The sequence below is a fragment of the Myotis brandtii genome, unplaced genomic scaffold, assembly GCF_000412655.1.
Source record: "Myotis brandtii unplaced genomic scaffold, ASM41265v1 scaffold447, whole genome shotgun sequence".
NCBI classification, from domain to species: Eukaryota; Metazoa; Chordata; class Mammalia; order Chiroptera; family Vespertilionidae; genus Myotis; species Myotis brandtii.
Window position 1 is genome coordinate 198,926 of NW_005367108.1, and position 14,881 is coordinate 213,806.

At 37.3% G+C, this 14,881-nt stretch overlaps 1 protein-coding gene across 6 annotated transcripts in view; it reads right to left on the reverse strand.

Annotated features, from left to right (window-relative positions):
• The window catches only part of FBXO16 (F-box protein 16), a 53,067-nt gene that overhangs the window by 9,497 nt on the left and 28,689 nt on the right, over nucleotides 1-14,881 (reverse strand). For 5 of the 6 annotated variants that reach the window (XM_014546436.1, XM_005874606.2, XM_014546440.1 and 2 more), the window contains 3 exons: nucleotides 12,307-12,471; nucleotides 7,548-7,780; nucleotides 2,618-2,720 (listed from right to left, as the gene is read on the reverse strand). In XM_014546436.1, the coding sequence (XP_014401922.1) occupies nucleotides 2,618-2,720; nucleotides 7,548-7,780; nucleotides 12,307-12,471 (501 nt within the window). The remainder of the gene's footprint in view (nucleotides 1-2,617; nucleotides 2,721-7,547; nucleotides 7,781-12,306; nucleotides 12,472-14,881) is intronic. The other variant, XM_014546437.1, reaches the window with a different exon arrangement.

The following is a 14,881-nucleotide window of genomic DNA, read 5'->3' on the forward strand; positions in this document are numbered from 1 at the left end:
AAGGAATATTCATGTGTTCAGATCTCAGGAACCTCATGGGCAGACTTTGGGGATCTGTCCCTCTCGTCCTTGCCTTTGTAATGTATTCCCCTAAGTTCTACCTGCTTCCCTAGTTTCTCTAGTTTCTCCTGAAATCTTCCTAGGAAATAAACCTGTCTATATAATACAAGAACTTTCTATCAAGTGAATATGTAATTTTTTCCATTGCAATCGCACCTCGGCTGAGTCTACCAAACTCGACAGCTGCAGGGGTCAGAGTTTTAGTTACTCCTTACTCTCCCCGGGTTCCCTCCTTGAGTTTCCTCAATACCCATTTCCTCCTCTCTCAGCCCCACACCGGCGTTTCTTCATTTTCTCAAGCATCTTGCATCATTAGGAGGTTGATTATTTCTAGGAAGTCAGTGACCTACAGTGAGGGCAAACTGCTACCTCATGGAGAGGGGGCCTTGGCCACATTCACTCTGTGGCCCAAACAGCCAGTTACCATGGGCATCATCACCCAGTCAAAGATCACCACATACTTCTGGAAGGTTTGATTATGCCTGTGCTTCTTAGCAAAACTACTAAGCATAAATACTGATTGTAATTAGTATAGTTACATAAACAATACAAGTAGATCAGTACAGTCATGAACTTTATTTATTAACTAGAGGCCTGGTGCATGAGATTCGTGCACTCAGGGGGGTCCCTCAGCCTGGCCTGCACCCTCTTGAAGTTTGGGAGCCCTCGGGCGATGTCCAACAGTCAGACAGCATTAGCGCTACCGCAGCCGCTGCTGTGCTCGCCACCACCACCGCTGCTGTGCTCACCAGCCGTGAGCCTGGCTTCTGGCTGAGTAGTGCTTCCCCTATGGGAGCACACTGACCACCAGGGGGCAGCTCCTGCATTGTCTGCCCCCTGGTGGTCAGTGCGCATCATAGCGACCGGTTGTTCCGCCATTCGGTCGATTTACATATTTGCCTTTTATTATATAGGATAGCATAATTGTTCTTTATCATTGTTTAATTTGTCCTTGTTTCCCTTTGGGCTTTAATTAGCAGTACAACTTTTAAAGTTTATAATTTATAACAAATATTTCAACTTAAGCAAGCCCTGCTAGTATGTGACAGATGGTTAATGTCAAAAGCCCATGGAGAAGGCTTCTGTCTAGCCCTTGGTTTTTGTTGTTGTTCTTTTGCTTCTTAAGCCAGAGAAATGTTTGACTGTGCTGATAATTTGTACGCATACATCACCATCAACTTTATCGTCCTTCAATTCCCTCATCTCCCCCAGATTTCTCTTCTACTCCTGGCTTAGGAGGGGCCGCGAAACCAGACAGAAGCATGCCTGAATGGCCTGTGTGATAAGCCTCATAAAGTTATTTTTTTCGATTAATGGTTTTCACTGACAATTTTACTGCTCTGCTTTAAGCATCCCCATTCCCTTGGGCATTTGCACATCTGCCTGTGATAAGCCTCATCCAACCCAACAAAATTGGTCCCTCAGAATACAAATAGCCCTATTTTAAAAAGCTCATCTCTCTCTCTCTTTTTTTTGAATATAATAACACTTGAAAATAAATTTAAACAGAAAGTAATAGGGCTTTAAAGTAGAGCTATCAAAGTGATTTACTCATGAGTACCTACCTTTTCTCCTCCCAAATGACATCCATTTTATATTCATTTTCCTTCAGTGTGTATCCTCAGCTGCTTTTTTCCTAATCTTTACTAATAATGTGAACTTTTGATTCCACCCTTATTCCCTTCTACCTTGCACCAAAGACTCAAGTGCTCAAAGGGATCCACTGGGGCCATAGAACCAGTTTGGACAATTGTGCTATGAAATGATAATGTTCACTCGACACAATTACTGACTTTATTAGGTTGTCAAATAGCTATTTTTTTCATTAGGGAGAGAAAAGTTCTGAATTCACTTTTTCTGCAGTTACTTGAAATGCACTGTTATGATCATACTCCACTGGTAGCAGGAAAGTGTACCTTTTTCTTAGGTAAGTGGAACCTTCACTCTATAGAGAAGTGATTTCTGTAGAGAAATTTCTATAGCACCCCCACCAAAGGACTCCAAGCAGAAGGAAAACCGAAATGATAAGAATGTTCCCTTTATATTGTATAGTTCTCAAAGCAGATTCATACACATCAGTTCATCTAGTCTTTTTGTTTTGTTTTAAACAGAGGAGAAAACAAGGGCTCAGAGAGATTAAATGAAGGGCATCTTTAAGGTTACACAGCTTGTCAGTCCCTTCCAGAGACCAGGATTTAAACCACCACTCGATTCTAATTTAAAAAGAACAAATTCAGTTTCACAAACAGGATTAGAGACCCAGCGCTTTTCATTAACATTATGGTGGGGAATTTTTGTTAGTTTGTTTTGTTAATCCTCAGGGAGGAAATTTTTCCATTGATTTTTTTTTTTAGAGAGAGTGAAACATCAATGTGAGAGACACATCAATTGGTTGCCTCCTGCACATACCGAGACCAGGGCTATGGAACCTGCAACCAAGATATGGGCCCTTGACTGAAATCGAACCCGGGACCCTTCAGGCCGTGGGCTGATGCTCTATCCACTGAGCCAAACTGGCTATGGCTTTGGTGGGGAATCTTTGGAAAGCAATACTCACCAGTGACTGTGCTTTTCTTAGCTTAGATCTGTCCCGCGATTTATTTTTCTTATCATGTGACTGTCGGCTGGAATCTGGGGTCGTTTCATGTCTTTTCTTTCTTCTGTAAGTTGGAGAGCATTGGAGAAATGACAAATACTCATTTCAAAACTTTGCCCATTTGATTTTGTTGTTACTATGACTTAAAAGATTATCTTCACTCAACTGGAAGCAAGCCAAATGTCCATCAATAGAGAGTTGGTTAAATAAACTCTACACCCACACAATGAAGTGTTATAAGCTGTAAAAAGGAAGGCAGAATATTTCTGGATACAACTGTGGAGTGATCTCCAGGATATAGTGTCACATGAGAAAAGAAAAAGTGGGTGAAGTGGTACGTATTATATGCTATTATTTACTTCCAAAAACGTGTGTGTGTGTATTTATGTTTTCTCAAATGGAAGGATTACAGCATAGCCTTTTGAAAAACGGTTACCCATAAGTAGGATTCCCATGTGACCCAATCAGGCACAAGGAACAGTATGGAAGGGGAGAAGCAGAAGCTAGACTTCTCCACGTATACTTTGCTTTGTTTTGTTTTTTTTTACTTTGGAACTATCTCAATTTTTCTCAAAACTTTTAAATAAAATGAAGGATGAAAATCCCTAAAATCAAAAACAAAATAAATGATCTTCTCTGTTGAGTTGGTGGCATTAGCACACACAGAATAATTTCTTTATGGGACTTTAACACAGTAATTTGTCTGAATATTCTTTTTTAAAAAATACATTTTTATTGATTTCAAAGAGAGGAGGGGAGAGGGAGAGAGAGATAGAAACATCAATGATGAGAGAGAATCATTGATCAGCTGCCTCCTGCACGCCCCACACTGGGGGTCAAGCCTGCAACCCATGTGCCTTGACCGGAATCAAACCATGACCTCCTGGTTCATGGGTTGATGCTCAACCACTGAGCCACACTGGCTGGGCTGTTTGAATATTCTTAATAGAATATATCCTAAGGACAAAACATCGAAACATGTATGAATGAAAATGTATGGCATTTGGATTTGTCTCAAAAATAACCTGGGGAAAGGGCAGAGTGGTGAGGAATAAATGAAACGAGATTGGTCACGAGTCGAAACCTGTTACTGCTGAGTGATGGTTATAAGGGGTTCTAGTTTCTCTACTTTTGTATATACTTGAACTTCCATTATAAAGTTTTATTTAAAAAGATCAGTTTTGCTGAATATTTCTTGCTGCTTAATGTTCAAAAATTTCCCCTAGCTTTGAGTTGGCCTGTGGATTGAAGGGTCCTAGTTCAATTATGGTCAAGGGCACATGCCTGGTTGAGGGCTCGATCCCCAATGGGGGGTGTGCAGGAGGCAGCCAATCAATGATTCTATCTCTCTTTCCCTCTCCCTTACTCTCTGAAAAAATTTCCTCCAGCTTTTAATTAAGAAATTTCAAACATAAAGAATAGTTGAAAGAATAGTATGATGATTATCCATATATTCTTTCACTAAAGTCAACAATTGATAATATTTTGCTTTATCCCTTTGTATAGATACATATATGAACACACATACATACACACACCATAATACATATGTATATATTTGTCACAGTGTAAGAAAGTAAATTGCAGACACTTCCCCCTAAATACTTCAACACTCATCTCCTAAGATAAAGATATTTGCCTACCTAACCACACTAGTTATCACCATACCTCAGAAAATGAATAGTAATTCCTTAAAATCATTTAATACCCAGTCTATATCAAATTTCCCCAAGAATGCCTATTAAAGTCTTTATTTTTTGAACCAGAATTCCATCTAGATTCAAAATGAATTTGGTTCTTCTGTCTCTTATATTATAGAACATTCTTCCCACCTCCCACCTCTTCCCCCTCCCCACGCCCCCATGACACTGACTCACTCTTTAAAGAGTCCAAGCATCTGGTCTATGTTGGTGAATGGGTCCTATGACTTAGGTATCACTATTATTGCCATTTTACAGATGTGGGAACAGAGGCACAGAGCGGTTAAGGGAGTCCCCCAGGTCACACAGTTAGAAGTATGGGAGCCTGGATTTGCACCCAAGCAGTATGGTTCAAGAGACTGTACATCACCACTATCCTGTGCTGCCTTGGTGTTAATCTGTCGAAATACATTCTAAAAATATGGCAGATGTATGAAAACATTCAAATACTTCAAAATTTGTTTTCTTAATTTTTGTTTATCTTTTGTATGTGCATGTGTGTGTTAACAAGTGAACAGATACATGTGTATACATAGATACAGATCTATATTTTCTTACTTTTCTTTCTATATAGGGGTGGAATATTATACATACTCTTTTGCAATTTGCTTTTTTGATTTAAAAATGTACCCTGGGAATCACTCCTTATCTGTTCATAGAGATCTTCCCCATTCATTTTACAGTTGCCTCATGCTCTACTGTGTGAATGAACCATACATGATTTATCCAACAAACACTCTCTCCTATGTATGGCCATTTAAGTTATTTCCAATATTTTAAAATTACAAACAATGTTGCAGTAAATATCCTTGTGCAGATGTACTTTTAGTGTTTTCAACGTTGATTCCTAGAAGTAGGATTGCTGGGTCAAAATGTAAATACGTATGTATTCTTGCTGGATATTGTCAAGTTTCCTTCCATGGAGTCTGTGCCAATTTATATTTCCACCAGCTATGAGTAAATTCTATCAGCGTTTGCTCACAGCTTCACCAACAGAACATGTTACCAAACTTTAAAGTTTGCCAGATAGTTGAAAAATGATGTGTTTTGTAACTCTGTGTAAAAAATGACCGTGGAAGGATAAACTAGAAACTAATGAGATTTGTTAGTGGGAATGGGGTAGAAAAGATAACAAGGGGGAGCAGAGTGGAAGAGATGGGGGTGGCTCTTTTCTGAGTATACCTTGCGTACACTTCTTGCATATACTTTTATATAGTTTAACTTTAGAACCATGTGACCTACCCACAGTGAAGGAGGTATTAACATACCAACATAACTTTTGAACATAGTATTATGACTATACTAGAGGTCTGGTGCATGCATTCGTGCACATTGAAAGGAAATTAATTAGAATAAATATTTTAATATCACTATTTGTCCTTTCTCTATAATAGCAGTGTCAACCAAATTCACGATTGACAATGACAGATTGAAACACACGTGTGCGATTGGCACCAGCGAGAGCTTTATATATATATAGATAAACTTGCTTAATTAAACCTGCTTTCTGATTTAGCTAAACTTTTTCCAGCCCAGTGAAGCACCCCAACTTCTCTTTCAGGTAATTGTCAGCAACACAGCAGCAAATATCAACATGAAGCAGATTATTATTGTAGATCATGCAGGGAGAACAAAGGGTGAAATATTTAACTCCAGCAGTGTTTGACTATATTCTGCACAGAAAGAAAACCTGAAGTAATTTTCAAGGTCCACCATTTGTTACTTCTTTTCAGTCAGGTCAAGTTTCTAAGCTTTCTAAATCTCCGTTTTCCAGCTAATGAAAAGAAAATAGGATTCTACTGAGTCTCCTATCTACTTACTCCAGGACTTCTGTGAGGATCAAATGAGATGAGGCATGGGAAAACGCTTCACAGACATTTGGTTAAAGTATAAAATGTTTGCACCTGGCTATAAATCAAGTCGTGTTCCTGGGCTGAAGAAACTCCAAGGAGGCTAGTCTCTAGGGTGAGGAAGCTGGGCGTTGCTATGTGACGTCATTACCCGGTGCCCACATCCACCATTTCTGAGCTGAGCTGGGCTGTGGGCTGCATTTTGCATCACGGGGTCTTGGCAGCATTGGCTGTGATTTGGTGGGCTGTCGCTCCGGGGTGGTGGCGCTACCTGTGTCCCACTTGGGGGAAGCCGAGTGTTGCTTTTTTGGCACCAGGTCCGCGGTGCCGTTTCTTTGTAAATGGCCAGTGCAAGTCACGGCAGCTCCTGCATTAAGTGTCTGCCCCCTGTGGCCAGTGCACATCATAGCGACCGGTTGGACGGTCGGAGGGTCACTTAGCATATTAGCCTTTTATATATATACTAGTGCTCAGACTAAAGGCAAAGAGAATCATAAGCAAATATTGAATTCTAGTTTGTAAGTCTGTGGTGTGTTTTTTTGTTAATCTTCACTAGAGGATATTTTTTCTATTGATTTTCATAGAGAGTGAGTCAACCAACCACACATTGAAAACACTATTCAGACTAAAGGCAAAGAGAACCATAAGCAAATATTGAATTCTAGTTTGTACGTCTGTGGTGTGTGTTTTTTGTTAATCCTCACTAGAGGATATTTTTTCTATTGATTTTCAGAGAGAGTGAGTCAACCAACCACACATTGAAAACACTATTTTGCATTCCCAACCACAGATGGAAAGCACTGGTTTCAATCATGGTGGGTTGAATCTATGGATGAAAAAGGCCAACTCTAGTTAAGTTTTTGGGGAATCAAAATTTATATGTGGATTTGAACCACATGGGGGTTGGCGCCCCTTAAGCTGGCATTGTTCAAGGGTGAACTGTACAATGTATAATATACGTGACATATAACCTATATATAGTGAACAATAAATAAATATGATAGCCAGATTTCTTACTGTCAGAGAAGAGAGGTGCAAATATGGAAAAAAGAAAAAGACTAGGATGAACCCTATGGTGCTAGATTAAAATAGAGGTATTAAAATACTAAAAGAAGTTGTAATGTTAAATCATTACAGCTATAAAATACATGCAAATCCTAGCAAACAGGGCAAATTTACCAATAACAGTTTGTTTACTTTTCTATTACTTTTTACTTCTAAGTATGGAAAAGCTTCTTTACTCCTATATTCACTTAAGTTCTATTTTCCTCTTTTCACATGGAAGTGCCAGCCAATTGTTTCTAAAAGCAGACAAGGGAAGAAGGACATGGAGCTTCTCACCCTTGCCAGATCCGCTCGATGGGGTCACAATTGTCCAGGTAATTGAAGCGAATGATATCAGTTGGATGCTTGTCAGAGGATCGCCAGGGTGGGAGTTCTTTCTCCCCTGAGTGGTTCTTCTTTCTTAAAGAGGAAGAAGATCGGAAAGCCGATGACTGAGACTGCTTTTCCTCTGGAGAACTGCCTGTCACTGGTTGAACATCAGCAACCACAAACCCATCTTTCGGAGGTGTCTAGAAGAAGAAAATGAATGACTATTTCTGTTTTTAACATACTGTAATTATAACAACAATAAAAAAAAGAATATCATCACCATCGCCATGATGGTGATGACAATGGTGACAATGATTACAGCAGCCGTCAACCCAGGAGTACTTGATATGTGCCAGGCACTGTCTTGGGAAGCTTTCATACATTATTTTATTTAACCTTCACAATAACTCTAAAAGGTAATTGTTACTTCTCCCATTTAAAGAAGAGGAAACTGAAGATAGGATAAACCAATTAATTGGCCTGCTACTACAGAAGTTTTAAGACACAGGGTCAGAATTTGAATCCAGGACTGTCTTGCTTCAAGACCATACAATGAACCTCTCTACCTGGTACTGCCACCTCCTCTACCACATCATTGTATAGGGTTTCCACAACTGCAATTAATTTATCCATGAAAATGTATAAATTCAGAAAAGTACTCCAGTCCTAATTACCTATAACCCATACAGACAAGTTCAAGTTATATAGGGGTAGTCTCTAGATTTTTATCAATTATTAAAACCTCATCCGCTCCCCCCAAATACTTTTGCTTTAATTTCCAAAATTGAAAGTCTGTTTTTGTGTGTGTGAAATTCCTAAGGTTTTCATGTGGTTGTAGCCTAAGGGAAATGGTATGTTGAGAAGCCATTAAAGGCTTAATTTCTGTTCTTTAAGAGATTAGGGGAGCTTTGCTTGGTGAATTGGTTTGTTTGAATTGCTTGTGAAAATTAAGAAATTCCTCCGTGCCTCCAAGCAGAATCAGTTAGTTTCTTATCCTTGTTTCAACTGCTCTTTGTATATATTTCTATAGCAGGAGAGCACTTAGTACTCATTAATTTGTCTATGTCCTAGGCCACTAGACTAGGCTCCTTGTAAGCATGGTTGGGATCATTGCACTCAAGTACCCAGCACCTAACAGCTTAAAAATATATATATTTATTCATTTAATGAATGATTACAAACTGGTAGATTAAGAAAACATTTTATATTTATATCTCTGATAGCTCATTATTGGTTTACTACTTAAAAGTCTGTGCAGGTCTCGTTTTGAATGGGCATTCATTTCATTTCTCTGAGCTAATACTGCATGAAATCTATCTGCTTTTGCTGGAGGAGGTCTGATTTAATAGTCCTTGGAATAAATAATAAGTGATAATAAAAATCAGTTTCAGGGGGAAAAGATCAGGCATAAATGATAGTAATCACATATAAATAAACATCATTAACTCTGAAAAATATAAAATGCTTGACACTTCAACGTAATAGGTAATAATGAAAACTGTGATGACTCTTCTGAATTAAGTAAACAAAACTTTTGTTCACCTAGGCTTTTTGAGAATTTTTTAAATGAGTTTTTGCTGATTTTATTGTTAAATACTTTTGCCTATACTGAAATGATTAGAAATCTTTTTTATTTTGTAAAGTACATTGATTGATTTTTTTAATGCTTTATAAATTTGCATGCCATCCTTACACAGGGGGCATACATGTCTTCTCTGTATCATTCCAATATATGTGCTGCCAAAACGAGCATGGCTGATTTTTTTAATATTATGCCAACCTTACTCTCCTTGGGTACATCCCATTTGGTCATCATGTATTATAAATTTCTGGATTTTATTTGCTAATATTTTAATTTTTTTAAACACATAGTGTTCATGAGGGATATTGGTCTGAAGGGAGAGGGATAGAGAGTTCAGCCCCCACTGGGGATGTGCCCGCAACCAAGGTACATGCCCTTGACTAGAATCGAACCTGGGACCCTTCAGTCCGCAGGCTGACGCTCTATCCACTGAGCCAAACCAGTTAGGGCATATTTGCTAATATTTTGAAAGGATTTTTATATCTGTGTTCATGAGGGATATTGGTCTGTGGTCTTGTTTTGTTTTCTTGTAAAATCTTTATCTGGTTTTGGTAGAAAGGTAATGAGTTCAGAAGTGTTCCCTCTTCCTCTATTTTGTGAAAGCATTTATGTAGAATTGGTATCTCTTCCTTAAATGTGTGATTGAATTCACCAATAAAGTTATCTGGGTCTGAAGTTTTGTGGAAAGTTTTAAAAGAATTCAATTTTTAAATTGATAAAGATTTGCTCATGTTTTCTATTTCTTATTGAGACTGTTTTGGCAATTTGTGGTTTTCAAGGATTGTCCATTTCATCTAGGTTGTTGAATTTAAGGACATGGAATTGTTCATAATATTCTCTCATTGTCCTTCTAATGTCTGCAGGATCTGTAGTGATGCCTCCCTCTTTCATCCCCGCTACTAGTAATTTATATGTTCTCTCTTTTTTCCCTTTAGCAGGCTAGCCAGAAATTTATCAATTTTATTTATGTTTTCAAACAAGCAACTTAGGTTTCATTGATAGAAAATAGATTTTTCTCTATTGTTTATCTGTTTTCAATGTCATTGATCTCAGCTCTTTATTATTTCTTCCTTCTATCTACTTTGGGTTTAACTTATTCTTCTTTTTCTAGATGAAGTATTATTGAAATTATGTTTCTTGGAGCAAATATTGTAGCTTTGCAGACAGTTATAAAGATCATTCTAGCCCAGTTGTCACATTTTAAGGTTGGGGAAACTATTCTTAACCACCACCATCTGCTTTTAAAATGTTTTCATGCCAGGGACAAAGTATTGGAGGGAAGGGAGATGGTGTTGGTGACTGAGGGAAGGTAAGTTATGCTCTACTCTAGCGACTGCCTGCGTGCACCATCACTGGAACAGCCTCAGAGGGGATTACACAAATTATTCAAGTGTGGTGCTGACAGTTGACTTTAAAACCATAGTCAGATGACTTTATTAACATTAGTCAGACGCTTTATAAACTTAGTCTTTCTGACTAAGAAATATAATTATTAGTTGATTTTATTAACCTCTGTCTTTCTAATTTAGGTTTATTTCTTTACCGGAAAAACTCAAGTTTAATATAACAAAGTACTCCCTACAGACATTTAATGCTAGGCAAAGAGGTGGACATTTTCTTGCATTAGAACTAGTCATTATTTTAAATAGAGTTATACAGAAATATCCTGTAGAAAACAAAGCATTGAAGTTAGTTTTATATATAATGTTCAAAACCTCCTTTTGCCCTAACTGGTTTGGCTCAGTGGATAGAGCGTCGGCCTGCAGACGGAAGGGTCCCGGGTTTGATTCCGGTCAAGGGCATGTGCCTTGGTTGTGGGCACATCCCCAGTAGGGGGTGTGCAGGAGGCAGCTTATCAATGTTTCTCTCTCATTGATGTTTCTGATTCTCTATCCCTCTCCCTTCCCCTCTGTAAAAAAATCAATAAAATATATTTTTTTAAAATAAACCTCCTTTCATGCTACAAATTGGCTAGTCACTTTTCTCTCCTCTGCCCCAGAATAGCCCAAGCTTCAGCTACTGAGTGCCATTCTCTGCCTACAATGAGAATGAGAGTTGAGAAAAACCCTAGGAGAAAAGATATCATAGCTATGGTAATTTTGAAAATAACTTTTCCATCACTGCAGTTTAAAACATTTTTTTAAAAGAAATCCTCATGGAGCACACCGATTACTGAAATTAGAAAGACTAGTTTTATCATTGCAATTGTGATAATATTAATTATGCATAGTTTATTACTATATTAAATGTAAATGTAGCTTACGTTCATAAAACTAACCTAAATGAGCAATTTAGAAGTTGACTATTCATATTTCAAAAGGACTCTTCAATTTTAAAAGGATTCACTGCAGCTTTTTCATAGAATATGATACCCCTGTGGTTTTAAAAATCATTTAAAAATTTAATTTATGCACAATTTTTCAGGAACTCATTCATTGTACAAAATGATGCACAACTCTGCATGTGTCAGACCATGCCATAAACAAAAGGCTCATAAAAATGTCCTATAATTAACAGCGACTATAAGAATACAAACATTGGTTATAAACCATAGAAAGCCACTAGAAAAAAATTGTGTTATTTTACTTTCTATGATTATATGGAAATGCTTTACACTGGTATTTTCCAGCTTAAAAAGAACTTTAATATGCTCATTATGCCCTTCCGTAATTACGGATTTATTGGAAAACTTTTCCTTATAAATGTTACAAAAATATACTTCAGCTCACCACGAAGAATCATAGAATATTTGAATTAGTAAAATGGAATTTGCTGATCCATACATAACAAATACTGCACATTACCCACAGAATCCCAGTGTCAGAATTGTTGCAGGGTGCGGGGGAAGCCGGGAGTGTTGGTGAGGCAGGGATACGGAAATCCAAGACCTGAACAGAGTGCGGAGCTCCACAGTCCTAACTTCCTGAGTGGAACGGTGGTTTGGGCGTCAGATGAGGGCTCTCAGTGGTCACAGGTGTCTTGGCATGGGCTGCCGAGTTCTCAGAAGAGATTTTGAAGTCATGGTATTCTTCCTTTGAACCAACTCCCTCCTCCAAGTTCAAGTGTGATCATTTAGTCTTAGTTCTAGACTTCCTAAATAACTGATGTTTGTAAGTTTGTTGCTTTTTTTGCCCCAAAATTTACCTTAGGTCTGGTAACATGAAACTTCTTCACCATTTGAATGTAGTGCTTCTTCCATATGCCCTGCTCAAAGGGAGTTGGAGAGAAATTGATGTACCAGTTAAACCGCAAACATTTGAGCATCCAGAGCTGATCCAGCTCAGTTAAGTTCTTCCAGTGCCAGCTCACCTGGAAAAACGACAATTGAAGGAAAAACAGGACCTACTCAATTTACATGTTCACTTTCTCTAGGTTTTAAACTGTCACCTTGGACCCTAGATAACATTTTTTATCCTTTCCTCCAATTCACAGCTTAAATAGTTACCTCCTACCTCAAGTGCTTCCTACCCAAGCAGAACTATTTTCTTTAAATTCTAATTCAGACTTAGAATCTGAGTCAACATATACTTATCGAGCACCTATTAACTATCTTCATAGCAACCTATGGAAGTAAATAAAATTATTACTCTCATATTGCAAATGAAGAAACTGTTAGGCTCAGTTAGACTTTGGAATTTCATCAAGGTTCATGTGAAAGTTATATGAGAGTTATAGAAACTCAGGTCTGTACCTGGTATACATCTGTTTTCCCTTCATTCTTACGATTTAACTAAATATAAATTTTATAAACAAAACACAAATACCGATACTATATGGTGTGTCCCACATGAGACTAGACATCTGTGTCTTAGCTGTAAGAACTGCAAAAATGACTACTAACATTCAAATCCAAATTTCATCCTTGGAAAACTATCCTCTTTTTTAAGAATAACTAATTAATAATTTTGAACACCAAATAAATAAACAAACAGAACACTCTATAATGGGTCTTGCTATCCATACATCTACTTATCTATCACCTCTGCTTCCTCCCTCCTTCCATTCACCACTTACTGAGTTCCCACTATATTTAGCACTGTTTTATGGGCTGAACATGAGTCAGGCAGGAGAGAGGAGGCACAATTAGAAAAAATAAGAGTTCAGGGCTGGAAGAAGGAAAAAGGTTAGAGGATCTGATAGAGCCCCTCAGGCAGAAACAGAAATCATATCTACTTTGTCGAACCCAGAATGAAACACCAACCTTAATCCCTATATGGTTAATTAACTCAGAATTCAATGGAGAGATGAGGTTTTGGAGGGAGGGGATAGGGAGAAAAATTTCAGAATTGTCATTGTTTTCCTCCTTTTCCTTAGATCTTATTTAGACTTGGATATTTAAGCTAGGCTTTCCCCCCAGGGTAGATAAGGTATTTGTTTGTTTTTTAAGGTAGAGAAATGAGAATTGAAGGGTAGATAGGAGCTTTCAAAACTATAAAAGACCACCCCCGCCTCATATACCTTTTTAAACAGCTCAAAGCTCATTTTAGTGCAATGAATTTATTGTTTCTTTTAAACCTAGATGAAGAATAATTATCTGTGTCTTCCTCACAGTCAGTACTGGGAATAAATATAATGCTGAAATCTTGCTAGATCGACATATGGTGCCCATAGATTATAAGAATAGCTATTTCAAATAATGTTTCCTTAGAATGATAACATTCTCATGTAGAAAACTTGGCAACTTCTGAGAAGTTTAAAGAAAAACAACGTACAAAACTCCATCAATTAAAGATGGACATTATTAACAACCTGGCTCTTTTCCTTTCAGTCTTTTTTTTTTTTTTTTAGGCATGTAAGAAACAAAATTGGGAAACTCTATATACAATTTAAAATTATGCTTTCTTCATTTTACATATCATAAATATCTCTGGTCTTCCAAATCATGTTTTCTAATAGCTGCATAATAATTTGTCATATGGCTATATAATACTGTCATATTGCTGGACATTTAGAATGATATACTCTTTTTAAAAACTGTTTCATTTTTAGAATAAGTAATAAGTGTACATTAATACTAAATTCAAAGGTACAAAGAGGCACACAGTAAAAAGTTTCTCTCTCATCCCTGTTTTCTAGCCCCTCATTTTCCTCCCTGGATGTAACCACTCTGACCAGCTTCTTGTGGGTCATTTCAGAAGTATTCTAGGTCTATACTAACAAACATGTATGTATTCTTTTATCTTTCCAAAATGGTAGGACAATTCTGCACCTTTGCATTTTTCACTGATGATATATTTTGGAGATTGTTGCAATTTATTTAACTAGTCTCCTAATGGTGGACATTTCCATTATTTCTAAACTTTTGCTATTGCAAACAATGCTGCAATATTCTTACACAGATGTAATTTTGCATAGGTTGGTATACCCATCAGATAAATTCCAAGTGAAACTGCTGGGTCAAAGGGAATCATTATTAAAAATTGTAATTGATCCCAAATTGTTCTCCATGGTGGTTGTACCAATTTATCTATCAACAATATACGAAAGTGCTTTTGTTTCTTCACACCCTCACCAATATAGAATATTATTTTAAAAACTTATCAATCTGTATCATGAAAAATAGCATGACATAGTGAGACTAAGCAGCTTACATATTTTAGAAACACCTGCATTTCTTTCTGTGAACTACTTGTTCATTCATTCCCTTTGCTCATTTTTCTGCTGGGTTGTTGGTCTATTTTTCTTTCTTTTTTAAAATATAATTTTATTTAAAAAATAT